We start from the raw sequence: 21,775 nt of genomic DNA on the forward strand, positions 1-21,775 counted from the left end.
AATTTTTTAATAATAATTTTGTAAAAACTAGGGAAATTATAAAATGAAAATATGTAATGCAATACTATAATTAGAGAGGACAAAAAATTAACTTTTCTAGGTAGAGAAGAAAAAAAAAAAAATACATCAGTTATATTATTAATGTGATATTACCGACCAATCAAATTATTTTTCTTTTGTTAATTCATCCCATCATAATTATTAAAAAAATATAAAAAATATTTTTTTTACCAAATCGAAAGATATGATTGACTGATTATAAATAATAATAGTTTTTTTTTTTTTAGAAAAGAGCTTCCTTTGTTAAGTATAATCAAGTTACTACCTAAAATAATATTTTTAAAATTATTTTAAAAAAACTAGTTTATTTGTATATTGTATAAAACTAATATTAATGAATTAAAAAAATAAAAACTTTAAATAATTATTTTGAAGTGCAACTCAACATGACCTGACCCAACCTAAACTAATTTGATCTAAATCTAGTGCTAAGCCGAGAATCTAAAGAGTCAATTCGATACATATTGTTCTTCATATCATGTTGTGCTATTTTTATTTTTATTTTTATTTTTTTCCGTAATGTACATATTTGCTCATAGATTTTTCGAATACTGTAAAATAAATTTGGTAAACTTTTGAAAGTTAAAATATATATGCAGTATATTAGTTTTTAATTTTTGAAGCATTTTTTATAGCATCTTAGAAAAATTAGTTTATAGTTAATTAGATCTACGTAGTAATTTTTAGTCATAAAAATTTGAACAAGTGCCAAATCCTATTAAACCAAAAAGTCCTCTTTATTTTATAGTAGAATTAATTTCATACATATCCCTACAAATATAGTGAATAATAAATATATTCTTACAAAATTTAATATTTATATATTGTTTATATAAAAATTCTGATGTTTTCAAATATGTCCTTACCGTTATAAATCTATTAAAAAAATTTAGTTAAACATAAATTAAATACTTAATCATAATTAGTTTTTGACATTTTTACTTCTTTTAAATTATATTGTTATGATTTTTGGAGGAACATATTTGTGATGGCAAAATTACAAATATAAATAGATTTTTAATAATTTTCTAACGGTAACAAACCAGAGAGATATATTTGAAAATATTAAAACTTTTGTAGGGACAATATATAAAAATAAAATTTTATAGGGATATATTTTTATATTTGAAAATGTATGTTGTTCTTATATACTTATACTATTATCATTAAAAAGTTTAAATATTAGAATAATTCGGAAAAATTAGGAATAATAAAATAGTAAATATACTATATTTTCATTAAGGATGAAAATGATAAAAAACATAAACTGAGGGGTTTTCGCGAGAAAGTTGCGTCTTTTCTTCTTGCACATACTTTCTAAATTTCCCCCTTCTTTTACTCCTCTCTCTCTCTCTCTCTCTCTCTCTCTCTCACCTAAAAATTTCGTTTTTTTTTCCACGGAGATATTATCCATTTGCGTGGGAAAGAGAGGCACGGAGCTCGCCGCCGCCGCCTCCTCCGCCGCCGCCGCAGCCGCCGCAGGAGCAGCAGCATCTAGGGTTTTCTTTTTTCCCCAATTAATCCCGTCGATTTTCTCGGATTAGTCCTTGTTGCTTCCTATATCTCTAGATGTGAAATTTTACCTAACCCTAGTCTCTTCTTCCCCTGAAGAGGACGAAGAATCGATTCTGATGCGAAAGTTTTAATTTCTACAGTTGTATTGATCAGCTCGGATTCGAATTTCGGTTTATGAAGAAAAGGGGGTTTTGGAGATGGGTTAAAGATGAGACTTTTCGATGTGGAATGAGGTTCTTGGCCGTGGATTGAGGTGTTCCCTGTGTTTTTTTAAACCTCATTTTAAGGTATTTAATGCGTTTCTTAATTAATTTTTTGTGCAACTTTCTTGAACATTTTAGTGATTTATTGCTGCAATTTTGTAACAAAACTAGGGTTTTTTTAAGTATTTTTAATTGTTGAACTAAAACCATGTATGGGGAAAAAGTAGAAATTTGTCCTACTGAAAAAGGAAATTTTGTCATATACTCTACCCTGTGTAGTTTAGCAGGGTGGGGATTGTATAAAGAAACAAAAGCATAAGAATGAGTTTGTTTTCTATTGTTGTCGGTAGTGTCGTTTGTTTAGTTGGTAATTTGGTTCAAGAAAAGTAGTCTAATTCTTGGCATTACTTGGTAACTCAATAAGTGTAGTAAAATTTTGATTTTGATGAAAATATAGTTATGTGTTTGTGCTTGATTGTTTTTGGGTTTGTCGTTTGTTTAATCGGCAATTTGGTTTAAGAAAGCTAATCTAATTCTCGGCATCACTAAGCAAGGAAGGAAAAAGTGTACTAAAATTTTGATTGTCTTATTTATAAATTTTGTAGCCAATGAAGTGTGAATTTTATAACGCACTCGGATAATGAAATTTGTGTAGTAAATTAAGTAGTCTTAACAATTTTATTGCAATAGCCTAATTAGCATTTGGTGGTAGAAGTTGTCACTTTAGCAAATGTGGAATACTTTGCATATTGTTCTTCGAAACAATTTGATCTGTTTTTGCTCATTAGGTTGAATGGCTCAGTCGACTGGAGACCAGGTATTGGATGAGAAAAACAATAATGAAGACACTTGCGAGGTAATAAATCTAGATGACTCAGATGAACAAATTGAAGTGGGTGTAAAAGTGGGTTCCGAAGATGAAGCGTACGATCTGTACAACCAGCACGCCTTGAGGAAGGGCTTTAGCATACGAAAAGGGAATAGGCGATTCATCGATGGTGCTTTAAGGCAACGAGAATATGTGTGCTCCAAAGCAGGTTTTCGTGAATTTAGAGATCGTAGTGTGAAAAAAATTAATCGAATAGAGACCAGGACGGGTTGCAATGCAAGAATTAGGTTCACTATAACGGATGGTACGTGGGAAGTCACTCTTTTCAACGATGATCATAACCATGAGTTTGCGAGCCAAGAAGAAAAGCATAATTTAAGATCTGGAAGGAGAAAAAGAGATACACATATAGATAGCCCTGTAGTAACTGAAGGCACAAAACCTGGAAAAGCATACATGTATTTGACCAAACAGCTTGGTAGGGTGAAAAATGTTGGGTCCGCAAAGAAAAATTGTCTTAATTACTTGCAAACCACGAGAAAAGCGACGATTGAAGCAGGTGATGTACAAGGTATTATCGATTATTTCAAGTATAAGCAAGTTGAGGATCCTTTATTTTTCTATTCAGTGCAAGTTGACCAAGAGAATCGAATGACGAATTTCTTTTGGAGGGATGGAAGATCAAAGTTGGATTATGATGCCTTTGGAGATGTCGTAATCTTCGATACCGCATATAGAATTGAAAAATATAATTTGATCTGTGCTCCTTTGGTGGGTATCAATCATCATTGGAGGAACGTGTTATTTGGCTGTGCTTTTTTATTAGATGAGACTGCAGAATCGTACATTTGGTTGCTTGAGACGTTTCTAGAAGCTATGGGAGGTCGCCACCCTAAAAGTATCTTTACTGATCACGATCAAGCAATCTCCAAAGCCATTGAAATTGTACTTCCCGAGTCTCGCCATCGGCTAGGTTTGTGGAATATCTTGGTTAATGCGAAGAAAAATCTCGGTGGAATTTATAGCAATCCAAACTTCATTTCCATATTTAGCATATGCCTTGACGGGTGTTTAGATGAAATCAAATTTCAGTCTACTTGGGAAAACATGATCAAAACATTCAATCTTGAAGAAAATGAATGGCTCAATAGATTGCATGAGACTCGAGCGAATTGGTGTACTGCTTTTGGCATTGATTTGTTTTCAGCTAAAATGAAATCCACCCAAAGAAGTGAGAGCACTAACAGTATTTTTCACCAACTTTTGGGTACAACATTACCTCCAATCAAAGTCATCGAATTTTATGAACTAAAGTCAGAAGAGATGCGCCAAGTGGAGCAAGATGAAAATTTGCTCTGCAATGAAGGTTCCTTTGGAAATGTATTTACTCATGGTATATTGGGGCATGCGGCTAGTGTATACACACGTAGGCTTTTCGAGATGTTCAAAGAAGAGTTTCACGAGGGCTTGTGGATGAGTTGCATTGAGGCCGGCTGTGAGGGAAGTGTAGTTATGTATGAACTCAATAAGTCCGGCGAGAAAAAAGTGCTTTTGGTAAAGTTTGACAAAGCTGATTCCACTATCTTTTGTAGCTGCAAATTATTTGAAACTGTGGGGTTATTTTGCTCTCATGCTTTGAGAGTGCTTCTTGTGAATAATGTTAATGAGATACCGCTTCACTATATAATGCACAGATGGACCAAGGATGCGAGGAAAAGGGCGATAATGTCTTTTTCTACTGAATCATTAAGTAAGGAAGGAAAATCGGCTCGGGCTTTGCGGCTCAGTGAGTTGAACCATATTGGGCATTATGTTTTCGATAAAGGCTCATTAACTGCTAGAGGGGAGAGAATTGTGAAGGAAAGGTTAATAGAGGCCTTGGATTTAATTGAGAAGGAATTTGGAGGTTTGCATTTGGTTGAAAATGGTAATGGAAAATTAGTTGAAAACAATGAGATAAGTTGCTCGGATGTGAATGTGGCGGGAAACGACCCCCCTCCTGCGAGGAAGAAAGGGTCGAATAACAATAAGAAAAAGACGAAAGCTTTGCCTCCTACTACTCCTCAAATGCCACAAATCCTTCTTAATCAGATGCTTCAGTCATCTTCAGATCAACTGTCGCAAACTGGATCAATTCAAATGCCTCATCAGCCCGGTCTGGTACAGATGCTACCGCGCCCGCTTCCTTTTCAAACACCGCAATTTAGTCCAACTCAAGTGCCACCCCTTGCCCCTCCTCAAATGTTACAGTCAGCCCTCTTTCAAATGCAGCAGTCTAGTTCTTTAATGTTTGGTAAGTCAGCTAGTTGATTAGTTCTCTATTACAACTCTGTCTATAGCTTTAGGAAGATCGGCCTGTTTGTTGGGAAGGTGGTCTTGCTATTCTAGTATGTATAAGGCTGTAAGCTCAATGTGAAAACTAAACCTGATGACTTTTAAAACCAAACCTGGTGTAAATGACTGGGATAGAGTTTTTTTCAAAATATTTTTCAACTGTCCATGCTGGGTACTCTTTCAAATGTGGAAATACCAAGTCTGGCTTTGGTTTCGAGTCCTCTAGGCTTGGGCAAATGTGGTAATCCGAGAGAACTGACTCAAGCAGGTTTTTGAAGTTAAATAGTCTTATTGTGGTTGTCCAGCTTTCTCCTTTAGAGTATATTCGCAACGTCTCTTACCGTGGGTCTGTTTGACCTAACTGCAGCTTTTGTGGAAAAAACCTATTCGAAGAACTCTTGTTGGCTTTTGCCTTTAATACTCTTCCAGTGGAGTCCTTTTAGTACAAATGCTTCTGTATGAGACAAAACTCAGGCTTTGGATCATGATCGGCACAACTGTGATGCAGTCGGGCCGTCATCCTCTATTGCAACACTCTTTTAGGTCATTAGATGGGAAAAATGGAAGGTCGTGAATGTTCTGTTGTACATAGAGCCAGAAATAGAATTTATAAGCTTTGGTTTTTGAGGCCTAAAAACTCATTTTAGTTTTCTTCTCTAGTCAGAGGATATAGACTTTCAGTTTTTCAAGTGCTTGGCTTCTGCTTTTTTATTAAAGATTCTCGAAGTCGGGCCAAACAGTATATTTCCACAAGCAGCCAAGCTGAACTAATTAATGATTTATAAGCATCAAACTTTCAGTACCGGTTCTCTAATTGTTTCATGAAATGCATGTTATGTTCTAATCATAGAAAAAGCTCATAATCATGGGTTGTTGGTTAGAACTCTCTTGAATTAGCTGTTTATCATTTATAAATTGATTCCCTTCTAGAAACTGTTTTAGTGGAAATATATCATTCCTGGGGCCAATGGACCTTCGTCTTGTCAAATTTCACGGATCTCCTTGTACTTATTTGCATTGTGGAGAAACATTAATTGCTTTTAGTTTTCTTTTTCTTTTCTTCCCCTGAGAAAATTAGATGCTAAATCTACTTTTGTTCGTACTTTTTCTTATTTTCACTGTCCTAAAAACAAACAGAGATGCAGTTACATTTCTATTTTCTTGTTTATATATGAGCCCAAAGCAGTATTTGATGTCGGAGTAGTTAATATATTGCAGCTAAATCTGCTTACTGTAGATGTTCGTGTTTTTATGGATATCGTTTCATTTTGTGCTTTGACTGCGCCCCTGCTAAATGTCAATCAATTTACTGATTCCAAGATTTGGCATTTATGATGCTTTTACTACTGCTATTTCACTCAATCTTGATTTATGTTGTAGTAAACCAATGTACTGAAAACTGGTTAAGGCGAAGGCCTACAATTTGATTCGTTTTCATTCAACCGTTTCGTTCATTGGATCGGTTAGATGAGATTTAGGACATTTGAGTAATTTGAAGTGCAAAAGCATAAATGAGAATTTGTTATTTGATGTGATTAAATATCTTTTGAGTTTGTTCTTTTCTTTGTGGGGAACTATTATGCATGTTTTCTCTGCAATTTTTTTATTTTTATTTTTTAAAATGAACAATGTTTTTTCTTATTTATCTTCTGGCACAGCTCATCCTAAAATTATTTTTTTCTCTTTCCAAGATGTTAATGTCTTCTTGTAAGGCTCCTGTATTCATGCATTGAACACCAATTAGTAAGTGTTTGTTTGGCCGAGATTCAACTTCTTTATAAGTGCTATTTGAGTAGTGCTGTTTAACCAAGTAAATGCGTAACTTGGTATTTGCTTGACCCGGCAATGTAATGTAGTTTCAAGCGAACTAGAGCTTATACACGAAGATTATTTTTCTTCTATTTGTTTGTTTATTCAGAGTGAAATTGAAGTTTTTTAGATCTATTATTCGTCAATTTTATTATTGTTTCACTCTTGGTTTTTTTTCCGTAATTGACTTTTGGCCTCCAAGTCGAAGTCAATTACGGTATTTTTAAAAATCAGAGTTCCAAGCAAAGGTGAAATTATGATAAATCAAACAACGAAAAGTAGACATTTAGAGTCGAAAATGACTTCACCTCTCTCTGCTTTTGTAAAACAAACACCCTTTTAGCGACTGTAACCGGTGTACAAAAACTGAAATGAGCTCCTAATTTAGCTAAAGAACTAAAAGGTCTAATTTATTTATTTATTTTTCATTTGATGAAAAAGTGGTTAGTATGTTGTTTTGAATATTTCCATATACTAAAATAGCACCTCAGCACCAAAGTCGAAACAAGCAAAGCAGGTCGTCGCATAAATTGATGAAGTGAAATAACTCTTTTTTTCACTAAAAGATTATAATAGCAAGCAGAGAACAATGTTTTAATCATTTATCGCGGATTATCTCCCTTGTATATTGGCGAATTTTGATACAATCAACAAGCGGGATTTAGAAATAATAAATGTAAAAAAAAGAAAAAAAACGAAACTAGTCAAACAAGTAAGAATTATGAATTTAACCATGGAAATAACAATATAATAATGTTATAAAATTGCTACATAAAAGGGCATAGAATGTGAATGCCCTTATCTCGCATCGGCGAAACGAGGTCCCCCTCATCTTCTTGTTCCATGGATTTTGAGATGGTCACTTCTTGATTCCATCAAAAGCCTCACTGCTACAAATTCTAGTCCCACTCAAGATGTAACCACCAAATGCATTCATTTGCATATGCGGATGAGTGCGCGATGGAAGAATCTGCAAGATCATTCAGGAAAAAAAAAAAAAAAAAAAAAAAAAAAAAACACTTTATTACCTGACACCTTACTTGACTATTCGTTTCTCGAACATGTAGCGCATCATTATTTCACCAAATGACAGGACAATACCTGGTATTCACGGAGCCATGGCTCAGATATTTGCAAGCCAACAGCCATTCTTGAAGTCTGCAGTTTGTGCATGCATGTTGCAAGAGGCTGCAGATTTCAGCACAAAAAGATTAAGATCTCTAGTTTGTTTAGCATAGCCTTACAGTGACCGGATAACAACAAGAACAGCTTTATGGAGGAATGTCTGATGACGGCAATGATTGCTGGTATTTTCCAATAAAAGGAATACAGCTTAGACAGTTTGTTTTCTAAATTAGACGCCAGACTATGATGAAGTATATGAGAGATCAATGAATATAACACAAAGATGTTACGTGACAGAGTGCAATAGGTAATGAGCTGCATTAAGCAGAACTGCTTATGATTAAAAAAGGAAGATGTTAGAAGTGTTTCCAAAATCACCTGAAGATATTGATGATAAATTGCAAACGGTGCAGAATATGCTAATAGCGGGAGTAGATCGGTAACTAATTTTCCGACTTTCGATTCAGGAGCAGCAACTATCAAACTGCACAAGAATGAGGGAAGACTACCAATAAGAACAAGATATTGTTATTTTGACATTCAAACTATAGTTCTTTTACCTGGAAAAGCCATTTTCTTTCCAATATTTTATGGTTTCTGGTGATGGTTGCTTTCCGGGTTTAATTGACTTCTGAATGGCCGGAATGTTGTCCTCATCTCCACATTCTACAACACTAACAGTAAATAGCCAAGAAATCTAAAAACTACTACTGGAGACAAAAGCAATAAGTTCCTCTAGTATTGATCAATTTCTTACCTAACAAAGAATCTTCTTCTTGAACAAAGGGTTCGTTTGAGGAAGCACGATCAGCTTTCTCATCTGATTTAATGGTGAGCTCGTCAGTAGTACTTTGCGAAGAGCAGAGATCATTAAATGGTGCTTGAACAACCCTATATTGTTGGAATGACATGCAATACAACTGTAAAACTTAACCAACTGTTTCTTAAATGCAGTTTGACCAACTCATTGAATGTGGTGGAACCTATTTTTCACTGCAATGTGGCTCACAAAGTAATTTGGTGCTAAGAATTTAATATCCAATGGCAGTAAGTCTGATTTGATGCAAACAACTAAAATTAGTCCACTAAATTTGATTTGATACAAAATACTCGCATTATGTTAGACGGTTCACAAGGCCCTTGCACCACACTAATGTTAGCGGGGCAAATTGCAATGCCAGCAAAAGCTAATCGATATTTCAGGCAAACTAAAAGTTGGTGGTGCAGTTAGGAAAAACAGAGAAAGTTTCAACATTTTCAAGAAAAATTTAAGCTTCCCATTAAGCGAGTAGAGAAAATCATTCAACCCATCCTCCCTACTACTCTTCTAATGAGTGCAGAGTTAAAACACAATTATACCTGCTACACACTCCACTGCTGAAATTGAACATTTTGACTATGTCTATAGGGTTTGGCACTGATCCAAAATAAGTGCTACAAACATATCCAGTACCTGTCATATAAACAACAGACTACACCTTTATTCTGTAAAATAACTCTTACTTATAACACCAATTCAGAAAAAATAATAAAACATGTCTCGAGTATCTACTGCAACAGTAGAACAACTGAAAAAGAGAGTCAGTGGATGTCATTCTTTACCCTTTCTCTTGGAAGCTTCAATTTAATAGAATTTTCAAAGTGTGAAAGCAATAGATGGTTACCTCCTAAACGTTCTGCTATGGCCCCAGTAAGTAAACCTCCAACCATATCAACCACAAGGACATCTGAATATGCACCCACATTAGCCATGGACAACAAGAGAGATAGTGTATCAACGCGCAAAAACCTAGGCATCATAGAAAGAGTGGGATTAAATAGAATAGTCATGCCTAAAAATAAAACATTCCTAGACCTAATCAAACAGTTGTCTATTCAAAGAAGCATGTGATATTATATGAGATAGTTATAACAAATGAATACCACACTGCTGATTAACACACATAATGTGCTTCTGATTCAAGTGTATGCAGATTAGATAACAGTGATCACCCCCTTCCTAATGATGTGGAACTGTCCATCAAAGTGTACTCAAACTAAAAGTAACACAAAGAGCTTCCCCTCCATAAATAGAAATTGAGAGTTGAGACATGTAGCTAAAGATAAGTGATTACCCAACAGAAATACCAGAAGTGACTATTTTGGTTTTGAATACAAGGCCAACTATCTCATATTAGAAAAAGGGACAAAAGCAAGTAGCTAATTCAAAGCAAAGGCGGAAAGATCTGTTTGAAAAGGACGAAAAAGAAGAAACCAAATGGTGAATTCCTTATGCCATATTGGTTACAAGCCAGAGGACCAGAATAATCTAGAAAAGTTTTCAAAAATAATTACCCTGTTCGCGCCGGATGTTTCTTGAAATAAGTCTCGCATATGCTGTAAAACAAGAAACACGCTGAGGTTAATGGCTAATATATATTCAACAAAATAAAACGTAATGCACTCTGCTAACTTCTGTCAAAAATCATGAAACAGTTTATTGTCTTCCTTAAAACCATAAAACCATTTCCAACATTTACAAGAAAAAAACAAACTGAAGATTTTAAACTCATAATCATATTGATCAATATGAAGACTCCCTTCACAATCATGACTTTCTCTCTCATAAGAAATATGGTCTAAATCAACCTAAAAGAAGAAAATTGTTCAAACTCAAGCACAAAGCCAAGTGGACTAGTGCATTTAGTCACAGCAAAAGTATCGATTTCTCAGTAATAAGTGCAGAATAAACAAAACACAATGTTTTCTAATACATATAAAACTTTCAGTGGTTATCTAAAATAGATATTACCACAATAATATTCCTTGATAAGTATGTACAATTAATTGTAATTTCAATATAGCAAATATGAAGAAGGACTCAAAATGAGTTACCTTCGAGTAGATGGGCGCCTCAAAAGTACTTTAGGTGCGTATTTCTTCTGTTTCTTTATCTTGTATTTCTCCTGATAAGAAAATCCTCAATCAGCAATTAAGCGAAAGACAGAAAGAGCCTATGAATGTTTTTCATTACACTCACTTGTGAAAAGGCAGTCTTCTTTCCAAACGTCGAGCTGTTAGCAATAAGAGCTTCAATAATTTTGTCACCAGTCGCACCTTCTCTGCACCAGAAAAATGAGTTGTATTGCCATATTAATGCATCATCACACCAAGGAGATGAGACATATTCTCGATAACTAATAAAGTTTATCTTTTTTGATTTATAATAAAAGATGCCGACTTGAAATCAGATATACAACATATGAAAGCGGTATGAAATGCCACTTTGATATGTGAAAACATTACACAATCCCTATTGTTTTCACAAGGAGAAAATAAATTCAATCCAACCTCCGCATTGTATCTATGTCATCACTAGATAGGCTTTGGGCCGTGTTATTGTCGACCAACGATCTATTGTCTTTTTGATCATCTGTCAACTGCCCATCAGCAATGTCCTGCGCGCAATTATCTGAATGCACAAAAACAAATGCTTTACTGATAGAGTTTGATAAAGTTTCATATTTATGCCTATATATTTGTCATCTCCAGGATTCCAACTGCGCTTTATTGGTGAGTACGATACAAATTCTAGTATAAAACACAAATCATACCGAGTGTAGAAGGGACGAAGCGATCGAGAAATGGTCCGTTGGGGCCGCTCTCGACGCGGAACGACGATCCGAAGGGGCATCCAACGAGCGGCGCGAGGGAGCACTTCTTGTTCCCGATCTTCAGCGTCCTGCGTGATTCACACAACCCCTAACGATCACCTCAGAATCCAAATTTTCTCAGAGAGAGAGAGAGAGAGAGAGAGACGCGGCGGGGGAGAGGCGGGCAAAGACGAGGCGGTCGCCGTCGTTGGCGTCGAGGAGGACGCTGCACCCCTCCCACGCGAGCCTCGGTATCGGGGAAGCCGCAGCGGCGGCGGCGGAGGTGGCGGCGGAGGCGGTGGCGGATGTGGCGGTGGAGGCGTCTTCGGCCATGGGGAGTGGGTCGGAGAAGGGCGAGGGTTTTGGAGCGACGGAGAGAGAGAGAGAGAGAGAGAGAGAGAGAGACACTAGGGTTTTGGAAGAGAGAGAGAGAGACTAGGGTTTTGGAAGAGAGAGAGAGTGAGGATTTTAGTTTTTTTTCTTTTCTTTTTTTCAAATAATATTTTTACAGTTCGGAGCAGGCCTTGATGGGCCGTTAATGGGCCCATTGGGTCGATTTGCATTGGGCTTATAGATAAATTGTAGAGCTGTACTGCTTATAAGGTCCGTCGGCCTTAACCCGGCCCAATAACGGTCCAATAACGGTTGAGGTTGAATAGAATGTGGGGATGAATAATCACTAATTAACTCAGTGGTTTAAACTTTAAACTGGTGTTTAATTTGTTACAAGCAATTATATGCAAAGCTAATTGAGATATTAAAAATACTCATTCCATGTAATAGAAATTATATATTTATTGACATTTTATTTTAGTCGGTGTAAAATAGTTTTTTCTAGTAAAATTGTATTTTTGCGCTAAAACTACATTTTATGCAAAACCAGATATTTGATGCACATTAAGTTAGCGCGCATTTTGAAGCGTTCAAAGGGCCTACAATTGTGAAGGTGTTGATATATCATCATGCTTATTTCATATTCTACCTAATTAACCACAGTATATTAACATGAGGATTAATTATATATCAAGTACTTTTAGCTAAATCTAATTTAGTTAATTTGAATTCTACTAAAGCAGAGTTCTCATAGAATAAATAATTAATTCTCTTCTAATATTTAAATCACCATGCCATTATTAAAACAAGCACATGTTTAATCACTACATCTACACTAACAAAAAGAACCTCACATGCCTTGTATGCTTCCACACATGGCATCCAACCTCACAAATCATTTTTCATTAAAGAAAACCAAACACACCTTATCACACCTCTTCATAAAATTTAGGGCACTTAAAATTGGTTCTCTTTTGTATTATTCCTCAAATAATGGAGTGTTTGTCATGTCCCCCATATACAAGGAGAGAACATGCAAGATATAATATTTGAGAAGATACCCAACATTTCCAAAATGATATGATCACCTCTCTTTGAACATCCTCCTTTTATGAAGTTTGTTGTAAGAAACTAGGATCTTATCAAGCTTCATAGCCCACATCTGAGTTAACTATTTATTAAGACTATTCCTGAGTTGTTTTATAAGATATATCGATCATTTCAGTAACATAGTATAATAGTAAATAGAGTACAGCTATTGAACTATTCTTAAAAAGAGTTGATAAATTGGGCTTTTGTATAATTTGCAAGATACAGATCTAGAGCTTTTTCACCAAAAACTCATATACAAGATCACATCCATAGAAATTACCCGGTGCGATAAAAAACGTGTGGAAATTGGTTCTCCCTATGTCATTTTATATCTCCATTATTGTTCTCATTTTAGCTATAATATTGCATGTTAGGAGGTTTCACTCGAAAATTCATACTAGAAAATGAAACTAACATTATCAAACGCTCATTTTCTCTTCTCTTCTCTTATGTGCATGCGAAAAAGTAGAAGAGAAAGCCGTGTTTATGCTATTTTTTTTTCCTTTTTTCCTGGCCTCTCTTTTTATTTATTTATTTATTTATTTCTGTTCTCTCCTATTTATCTTAGTACATGGCTAGTGAAGTTTCATAAGGCTTGTGGGTCCATCAAAGAATAATGCACTTCCTCTCTACTGTGGATTCCATACTGTAGTAGCTTTTGGTATTTAGTGGATAGAAATGTATACATAAGTATCTTAGATCTCCAATAGTGAGAGGAGACAAAGAAGAAGCTATTGCACTTTGTACTGTTTCTATACCTAAAAACTATTTAAAAGCTCTAGGAGAAAATGTGTAAGGAGTACTCCATGCATACCTTTTCTTTTATTTGAGGTGATGAAAAGTTATATATAGAGCTTTACAGCTAAGTGAGAGGGCTCTCTCTTGAGTGTAAACAAATGTTTGTTGATATGACACATCTTATTTTTATTGTTTAAATAGGGACCACTTTATCTTCATTGATTAAAACTTCTAGTTGAATCCAAATTAAACATCCTAGGGGTTGAGGTCAAATTTTTGTGCTTATGGTAGAATCCAACCACAACCATGATCTATTCTTATTTCTACAAGATCTAGGCATGGAAGTTTGAAGAGTAATGCACCAATTGCGCTCCACCAGCACTAATAACTCATTCATCCAAACTACTGCTCGAACTACTTATACTCAGTTATTAATTCTAGTATATTCATCACATATAAGTTCCTCAAACTCTCTCACATATTATTCGATATAGAACTTGTGAGGTGTCATAGTCTAAGATTACTGAACTTCTGACTAGTTACTACAACAGAATTAGGTTATAGCGACATATATTTGGAACACTTTTGTATAAGTGTCCCATTTATGCCAAAACTTAAAAAAAAAAACCTACTAACGCCTAAATATAAAGTCCAATCCAACCAAAAATAAAAGGTTACTCTACTCAACCCACCCCATCGAGTCCATTCGGCCCGATTACAAACAGAAAAGAAAAAAAAAAGAAAAAGAAAAATCGATTACCATCTTCCCTTTGCCCCTCACTCAATCCACTGAAATCCTAGACGAAGAGCCCTTTCCTCTCCTCATCCTCCGCCACCGCAGCCAACGAGCTAGAGTTCCGGCGGTTGCTAAATGCTTAAATAAGTTTTAGTAAATTAGCAGCACTCCTTTTAGGTTATACCGACACTCTTTAACTGCCACTATATACCTAGCGACCCCACATATAACAACACTTTTTAAAAGTGTCGGTAACTTAGCCAGCAGCATTTTTTTTGACCTATACCGGTATTTAAAAGTGTCGCTATAAACCGTTTTTGTTGTAGTGAGTGAACTGGCTATGATACAAATCAACTGTAGCAGTACAATTCACTAAAATTAAATAACTGAGTTTAAACATTTTCGAGTTAAATAGATCTTTATAAGTTGATTGATTTGCCATTTGATGTTAGAATTAAGCGAGAAATATCCAATTCAGTACAGGTGAATAGGTGATGATTCCCTCAGCCCTTGTCCGTAAGTTCTCCTTGTACAAACGTAGGAAAATGTTTCAATCAAGGGAGACATGTAAAAATACATAAACTGTGTGATTATTTACGGATAGTGAAAGTTTCACAATGGGACGACATTTACGACAAGTCCCATCATTATCGATTCTGCTAATAAAACAATTTTCTCTTCTTAAAAATGTTCCTCGAACAGCAAAAAAAATCTAATATTTTATTAATAATAGAGAAATTAATATTTGCTATTTATTTTTACTATTCGAAGGTATAGAATTTACTATTCTATAAATATTGTTCATCTACTATCAAATAGTATGCAATCAAAATAATATATATATATATATAAAGAAAAATAAAAATATATAATTTTTTTGAGAGAAAGATAGCATACTATTCATTTCGTTTATAGGAACTAAAAATTAGACAGAAAATACTCCTTATCTATTATTAATAGTAGCATAAATGGACTTTTATTATATATTTATATATATAGTTTTTTAAGATTTTTGTATTACAAAAAAAATTTTGACAAGACTAGGATATAAAACTTGGTCTTTAAATACTAAAATTGTAGGATTACAAGCATTTTTGAATTGTAAATCAAAAATTACTTTTTAAACTTCTGTATGTTTTCGAATGGGTGAATTACAAATTTACAACACTGGTTGCGAAAATTAAGTACTATATGTATATTTGTCAGTTTCATTAATTACACACAAGTGTAGCTTATATATATTTGCACCTAATATATGCCTCTAATATATGTGCATGTGAATTAATTACTCACCTTAGCTCATTTAGTGGCCCACGAGACTCATTTGGTGTGGATTAAATCCTCATTAGGTGACCATAATTAGAATTGCTTTTATTTATATATTTTACTCACTTAATTTTTTTTTTCCTACTTTTCATATTTTTTTTATATTTTTTTTGGTGTGGAGGAGTTCACCCTCCATGGCCCTTAGGAAACAAACAGAGCACAACCCAACAAACACATAGAAAAGAATCACACCCTCCCACCCCCACCTTCTCCCAGACCTTTTTCTCTCTCTCTCTCTCTCTCTCTCTAAATATTATTTTTTTTATTATTAGATAAAATCTATGCATGGATACAAGCCTCTCTCTCTATATATTTATATTGAGCTAGGCTGGTATACTATCGGTAGTACAGAGACCTCCGTACTACCAAGTTGTTTTCAATGATACTACTTCCAAATTGATGATCGGCTCCGTTAGACTTGATCTATACTATTGAAAATATTTGGAAATTAAATTTCATAATTTTTCGATATTATTTACCTATCAAACAAGTAGTCTAAAAATGAATGGCTGAAAATAAAAATATCATAAAAAATGATGATAAAAGACTTAAATTTAAGATTAGAAATACTGATCTTACTCTAAATAGTAAAAAAATATTTCTATAAAAATTTCATCTGATTTGAATTGTTTTATACTGTTAAATTTACAAATGCATCACATCTGCCATTAAAATTGTCAATTTTGAGACATTTTGATCACTAGTCAAATGATGTTGAAAAATTATAAAATTTAGTTTCCAAATATTTTTAATAGTGTAGATCAAGTCTAACAGAGCCGATTGTCGATTTTGAAGCCGCATTATTAAAAACAATTTTATAGTACGGAGGCCTCCGTACTACCGATAGTATACCGGCCTATCTCTCTCTCTCGCTCTCTATATATATATAATTAGAGTAAAATGTATGCATGGATAGGCCTTGTACTATCCTATAATGCAACTTGGTCCTCATGCTATTGACTTAAACATTTGAGTTTAGCTTCTTTAATTTTGTATGTTATACTCTATTCCTCAAGTTTCAAAATAAAAATTATATTTTTTTCTTATGAAAAAGACTAAATTATTCCTCCATTTGTAAATAATACATATTTACTTATTTGGTTTACAAAATTTATTCTACTAAATATTAATTAAAATTTTTAATGGTCAGAAAATAAAGTTTAGTACATGAAAAAAAATTCAAGAACTAAAATATATCAAAGCCAAAATTATAAGAACAAAGTTGCAATATATACCATGACGATAGTATTGACTGTATCTAGCGCAGTTGACTAAGTATTTGATAGTTGGTATTGGAGACTTGAAGTTGAAAACTTAGTTGCTTAACATTGCTAATTGAGTTTAGAAACATAACATGCTATTTGTTGTTTATTTTCTAAAAATGAACCCAGTTAGAAATGTGAAGTAATCAGGCTTTGAATTTGGATTCTTGGATGTTAACCGTCAAACTTTTATCCAATTATGCTAGATACGATAAAAAAATATGTGCCATGAGAGTATAGGACTACTAGGATTCAAACGGATCCGGACGGGTAGGGCTCCCGCACCGAATGAGGCAGTAAGTGGGAATAAATAGATAGAAAAATATAATTCACCTAGAATCTATCTCGATCCACCAAGCAAATGGAGCAGGAGATGAAAAGTTCTGTTCTTTTTTTAATCTGTTCTGATTCATAAAAAATCTGTCAAATATTCGCTCCTGCCCAATCTACCCCAATTAAAAAAATAAACGGAGATAAAAAATAAAATTAAAATTAATTCGTCTCGAATCCATTTCGACCCAACAAGAAATGAAGCGAAAGGCGGAGACCCCTTTGCATCCCATCCGTTCATTCATTCACCCTTCTATCATTGCATCATAACAATTGCAATCAAAGAGAGAGAGAAAAAGAAAGATATATTATAGATCAAGAGAGAGAGAGAGAGAGAGAGAGTGTGTGTGAGTGTTTGGTTATATATGGTGGAGAGGAGGAGGAGACCTCTACTACTACTACTACTACTACTACTATCCTCCTTATCTACCTCTTACATTAATGGCTCTCACCACTCTCCTCCCCTCAGAGACTAATACCACCACTCACCACCACCACCACCACCACCACCACCATCGCCGCCGCAAGAAGAAGCCTCCTCCTCCTCCACCACCCCCACCCCGCACCACCACCACCACCACCACCTCCTCCTCCTCCTCCTCATGGTCACAGCTCAAGAGCCTCCTCAGCTGCGGCAGCAGCTCCTCCTCCGCCCAAGTCCACGACCCCTCCACCGCCAAAGCCAATCTCCGTCGCTCCGGCGCCTGCGGCCCCTCCCTCTGCGCCTTCCGCACCGCCGCCGCCGCAGCCGCCTCCGAATGCGGCTCCGCGGCGTCCTCCCTCCCCGAGACGGCGCCGCTCGCGGTGCGGCGGCGGCACCACCAGGTGGCGGCCGCACCGGGGGGGTTGAGGGGCCTGTCGGGGTGCTACGAGTGCCGGGCGGTGGCCGTGGAGCACGCGGGGCGGTACCCCGGGCGGCCGCGGGCGGAGCTGTGCACGTGCCCGGCCTGCGGGGAGGTGTTCACCAAGGCCGAGAGCTTGGAGCACCACCAAGTCACCCGCCATGCAGGCAAGAACAGATCAAATTCATTAAAAATAAATTAAATAAAAATGATAAACTAATAGTAATCGTATCCTCAATTATTATTTTTCATATTTACTATTAACAGTATTTATCAATAGTACCAAGCGTTTGATTCTATTAATTTTTTCTTTAATTATTTTCATCATTTAGTTCATACTACCGACCGCCCACTAAAATCTAGAGAATTAATTACTATCTTTTTAACCGTACATTTTTTTTATTTAATGACCGAAAATCTAATGCTGATAATAATTTAGTGCTATTAATAGTATTCTAGTCTAATTTTGTAAAATGAGTATATATCATATTTTAATTATAGAAGATTACTTATAAAATTTAGTTAATTAGCCAGATTAATGAGGAGGAGGGAAGGGTAATTAATGGAGTTGTCGGCAGGGGATAAGATAATGGAGGGATCAGTACTGAGGTGTATTGGGCACACCAAACATGAATCCCTGGGATTCCACATTTAATTTTCCTCACAAAATTAATAATAGCTAGGAAAAATAATAAAAATCCAATAGTGAGAAACAAATATGTTGCTAAGAAATTGCCATATGCTACTGCTTGATTGGAGCATAAGTAGATTTTGGAATAAGAGGTTTTGTTTGAGGTGACAACATTTTTCCTTTTTTTTTTTTTTTGTTAATGATCATAATTAATACCATATTTTCTAATAGTATAAAATTCTAACTTTGTAATAATTTCTACCAAGTGCAAATTATAGAATGATAAAATATTTTTTGGTCTAACAGTGTCGGAGCTGGGGCCAGAAGATTCAGGGCGGAACATAGTGGAGATAATCTTCAAGTCAAGCTGGCACAGCCGGGGAGTGCGCCGCCGGCCGACGTGCCAGATCGAGCGCATCCTCAAAGTCCACAACACCCCCCGCACCCTCGCCCGCTTCGAGTCCTACCGTGACGCCGTCCGGCTCCACGCTCGCTCCGCCGCCGCCACCGCCTCGACCCGCGCGGCGGCTGACGGCAATGAGCTCCTCCGTTTCCACTCCGCCCGCCTCCTCTGCCCTCTCGGCATCGGTGGCTCCTCCGCCCTCTGCACCGCGTCCGCCTCCGGAGCCTGCAGTGTCTGCGCTGCCATCCGCCATGGCCTCACGCACCGCAGCGACAGTCATCCTGAACCCCTCGGCGTTCGGACGACCGCCAGCAGCGGTCGTGCGCATGACTGCGATCGCAGTTCTGGTTCATTACCATCAGCGGTCATTGGGAGGACCAGTTGGGCCATGCTCGTGTGCCGTGTCATTGCAGGGAGCGTCCGTCGCCCGGGGGACCCGCTCGATGAGCCGCATGACTCGGTGGCCGCCGGAGACTGCGACGGCACCGGCGGGAATCTCGAGGAGCTGTTCGTGGCCAATCCTAGGGCGATACTCCCTTGCTTCGTGGTCATCTACCGAATCCTCGAGTAAAACAAAAAATTTAAACTTAAATTACTTTCAAATTTTCAATTTGGGAGGATTTCACGGTTGATTTGGTTTGACAATGTACGCGGATAACATAGACTCCAGTTGGATTTGGTTGGGTCAGATTCGGAACGGGTCTTTTTTCTATATACACAAAGCGAGTCATATTTTTTTTTTTTAGTTGGATTCAGGTTAAGAACGCATTAACAAATAATACAAAAAAGATTTGATTTGCATCGATGGTGCATCGATCTCACTTTGAACAAAGAATTTAATGCACAATGTCTCAATTTTAGATTAAATACGGGGTTAGTATTGAAATAGAAAAGTAATTAAGATGCACGATTCTCAATTTGCGATCGACTTCGTGATATTATTTGTTAGGAGACTCTTCACTTGAGTGGAACTCTTTCTTATAGTTGTATATATATTATATATCTTAATCATACATTTTATCTTAGTTGTGTTACAATTAATGTATTGTCATTGTACCTCTAAAATTGTTCGCTTTTCATGGAAATTATATTAGCTATAAGTTTTTCTTTTTATTATTATTATTTATGGATATCACATTATTAGTAACATTATTAATGAGTTATTATGTTCTTCTGCATTACACAATAGTTTTTTCACCAAAAATTTTTTATGAAGCAAAGGGAAAAAAAAGAAACATAATTATTGTTTTACCAAGTTAATGAATGTACCTTCAATAGTCAATTAATTTTATCCTAATAAACTTAATCCTATAAGTACATGTACTGCAACTAAGTTTGAGGTTCCTCATAAATCCCTTTCAACTGAGATTTAAATGTTTGTGACAAAAATATTTATGTGAGGGGAAAGATACAATATTTAATGACATTGAAGTTCCAACCAACAGCTGGTTTCAAGGGTCCACTAGTAACTTTTATATTGATCAAATTAATAATTGGTAAGTTCTCAACATCTAATTAATTAGTTTATTTATTGACCAAAAATTATGGTAACATTGAACATATATATCTTATATGTAACTTCTAATCTCAGAGAGAAACAAAAAAAAGTATACTATATTATGATGAGTAACAGGTTATTTTTTATCACCCAAACCAATATATTAAATGGTGGGTGGATCTGATGTGATTGAATCTCCTATCTACCTGGGCCTTTCAACAACTACATTATTATCAATTAAAGGATGATAATAATTTAATAATATCTTAATTTTAAAATTTAAAAATAATTCACATATTCAATTGGTAGAAAAATTATTATCTGATTTATTTGCTAGCTAGCATTGGAGTGTTGATAGAAAAATAGTGAAAAAATTGCAATTAATTAACTATATATTTTCAACAATCCACGAGTTTTATTCATTATTAATCCTCTTGAGAGGTAGTAATATTGTATATGTTGATTGAGCGAGATGATAGGAAGAAACGACTTATTTATTTGAAATGTACAAGTACAGTATTTATGGATCTCAATTAAAATTCGAACTGATCAGTACGCCTTTGCAGACTCAAATTAAGATCTCCCGTGAGAATTTGTGTGAGAAATTGCAAAATTTATTGAAACAAGGGGGAAAAAAAAACTTATCTAAAATTAACTTCTAGCCAAATTATTAAAACTAACTTGTCTCTGGATCCAAAAACTCTTTACCCCCTCTTTAGGGTTGTTTCAATAAGGAGACAAACCATGGGACAATAATTGCTGGGTCACATGATGAAGGTAATAACTCAGTTTTGTCCTAAACAATAAATCTACAAAGAGGTTGCATTATGCCTGAGTTGACCAACAATTAAAGAGCTTATGGGGTCATCATATGATCAATGAATAGTTCCCCTCATAGAAGGGCATCTCAAATTGTGAAGTAGATAATAGCCAAGAGGGTATGCATGATTCTCACTTCACCTGCTCCAATATTTGTTTCTCTTTGGTGGTTTTTAGTTTGATTAATTGGAGCATTTAGGTGATTAATTATAATATGATTCACATTGACCAATCTGGTGCACCATTCCATTTGTATGC

General features: G+C 35.6%; 3 protein-coding genes across 4 annotated transcripts; 2 read left to right on the forward strand and 1 right to left on the reverse strand.

Moving 5' to 3' along the window:
• Positions 1,405 to 5,218, forward strand: LOC109707764 (protein FAR1-RELATED SEQUENCE 5-like). The gene is made up of 3 exons (XM_020229298.1): positions 1,405 to 1,559; positions 1,716 to 1,862; positions 2,567 to 5,218. Exon 3 carries the CDS (start codon positions 2,572 to 2,574, stop codon positions 4,915 to 4,917), a length of 2,346 nt encoding a protein of 781 aa, XP_020084887.1. The 5' UTR covers positions 1,405 to 1,559; positions 1,716 to 1,862; positions 2,567 to 2,571; the 3' UTR covers positions 4,918 to 5,218.
• Positions 7,321 to 11,955, reverse strand: LOC109708285 (tRNA (adenine(58)-N(1))-methyltransferase non-catalytic subunit trm6). Of its 2 annotated transcripts, XM_020229959.1 has the most exons (13): positions 11,674 to 11,955; positions 11,469 to 11,596; positions 11,206 to 11,326; positions 10,895 to 10,976; positions 10,750 to 10,820; positions 10,210 to 10,251; positions 9,540 to 9,664; positions 9,235 to 9,328; positions 8,633 to 8,766; positions 8,436 to 8,541; positions 8,254 to 8,359; positions 7,852 to 7,938; positions 7,321 to 7,720 (listed from the first exon to the last, which is right to left on the reverse strand). In XM_020229959.1, exons 1-13 carry the CDS (start codon positions 11,838 to 11,840, stop codon positions 7,610 to 7,612), a joined length of 1,374 nt encoding a protein of 457 aa, XP_020085548.1. In that variant the 5' UTR covers positions 11,841 to 11,955; the 3' UTR covers positions 7,321 to 7,609. The 2 variants fall into 2 exon arrangements, with proteins under 2 accessions (XP_020085548.1, XP_020085549.1); XM_020229960.1 differs by lacking the exon at positions 9,235 to 9,328 and having other exon boundaries at positions 8,633 to 8,695.
• On the forward strand, positions 17,589 to 20,005 carry LOC109707128. The gene is made up of 2 exons (XM_020228223.1): positions 17,589 to 18,333; positions 19,104 to 20,005. Exons 1-2 carry the CDS (start codon positions 17,766 to 17,768, stop codon positions 19,769 to 19,771), a joined length of 1,236 nt encoding a protein of 411 aa, XP_020083812.1. The 5' UTR covers positions 17,589 to 17,765; the 3' UTR covers positions 19,772 to 20,005.

Source organism: Ananas comosus, linkage group 3 (genome assembly GCF_001540865.1).
Source record: "Ananas comosus cultivar F153 linkage group 3, ASM154086v1, whole genome shotgun sequence".
NCBI classification, from domain to species: Eukaryota; Viridiplantae; Streptophyta; class Magnoliopsida; order Poales; family Bromeliaceae; genus Ananas; species Ananas comosus.

Bases quoted from the DNA above. Each gene is read 5' to 3' on its own strand.
- LOC109707764 (XM_020229298.1), top strand. From the start codon at position 2,572: ATGGCTCAGTCGACTGGAGACCAGGTATTGGATGAGAAAAACAATAAT.
- LOC109708285 (XM_020229959.1), bottom strand. From the start codon at position 11,840: ATGGCCGAAGACGCCTCCACCGCCACATCCGCCACCGCCTCCGCCGCC. The intron at 10,821-10,894 runs GTGAGTGTAATG...TTTTCTTATCAG, and splicing joins AGAAGACTGCCTTTTCACAA to GAGAAATACAAGATAAAGAA. The intron at 9,665-10,209 runs GTAATTATTTTT...TATGATGCCTAG, and splicing joins AAACATCCGGCGCGAACAGG to GTTTTTGCGCGTTGATACAC.
- LOC109707128 (XM_020228223.1), top strand. From the start codon at position 17,766: ATGGCTCTCACCACTCTCCTCCCCTCAGAGACTAATACCACCACTCAC. The intron at 18,334-19,103 runs GCAAGAACAGAT...TTGGTCTAACAG, and splicing joins CCAAGTCACCCGCCATGCAG to TGTCGGAGCTGGGGCCAGAA.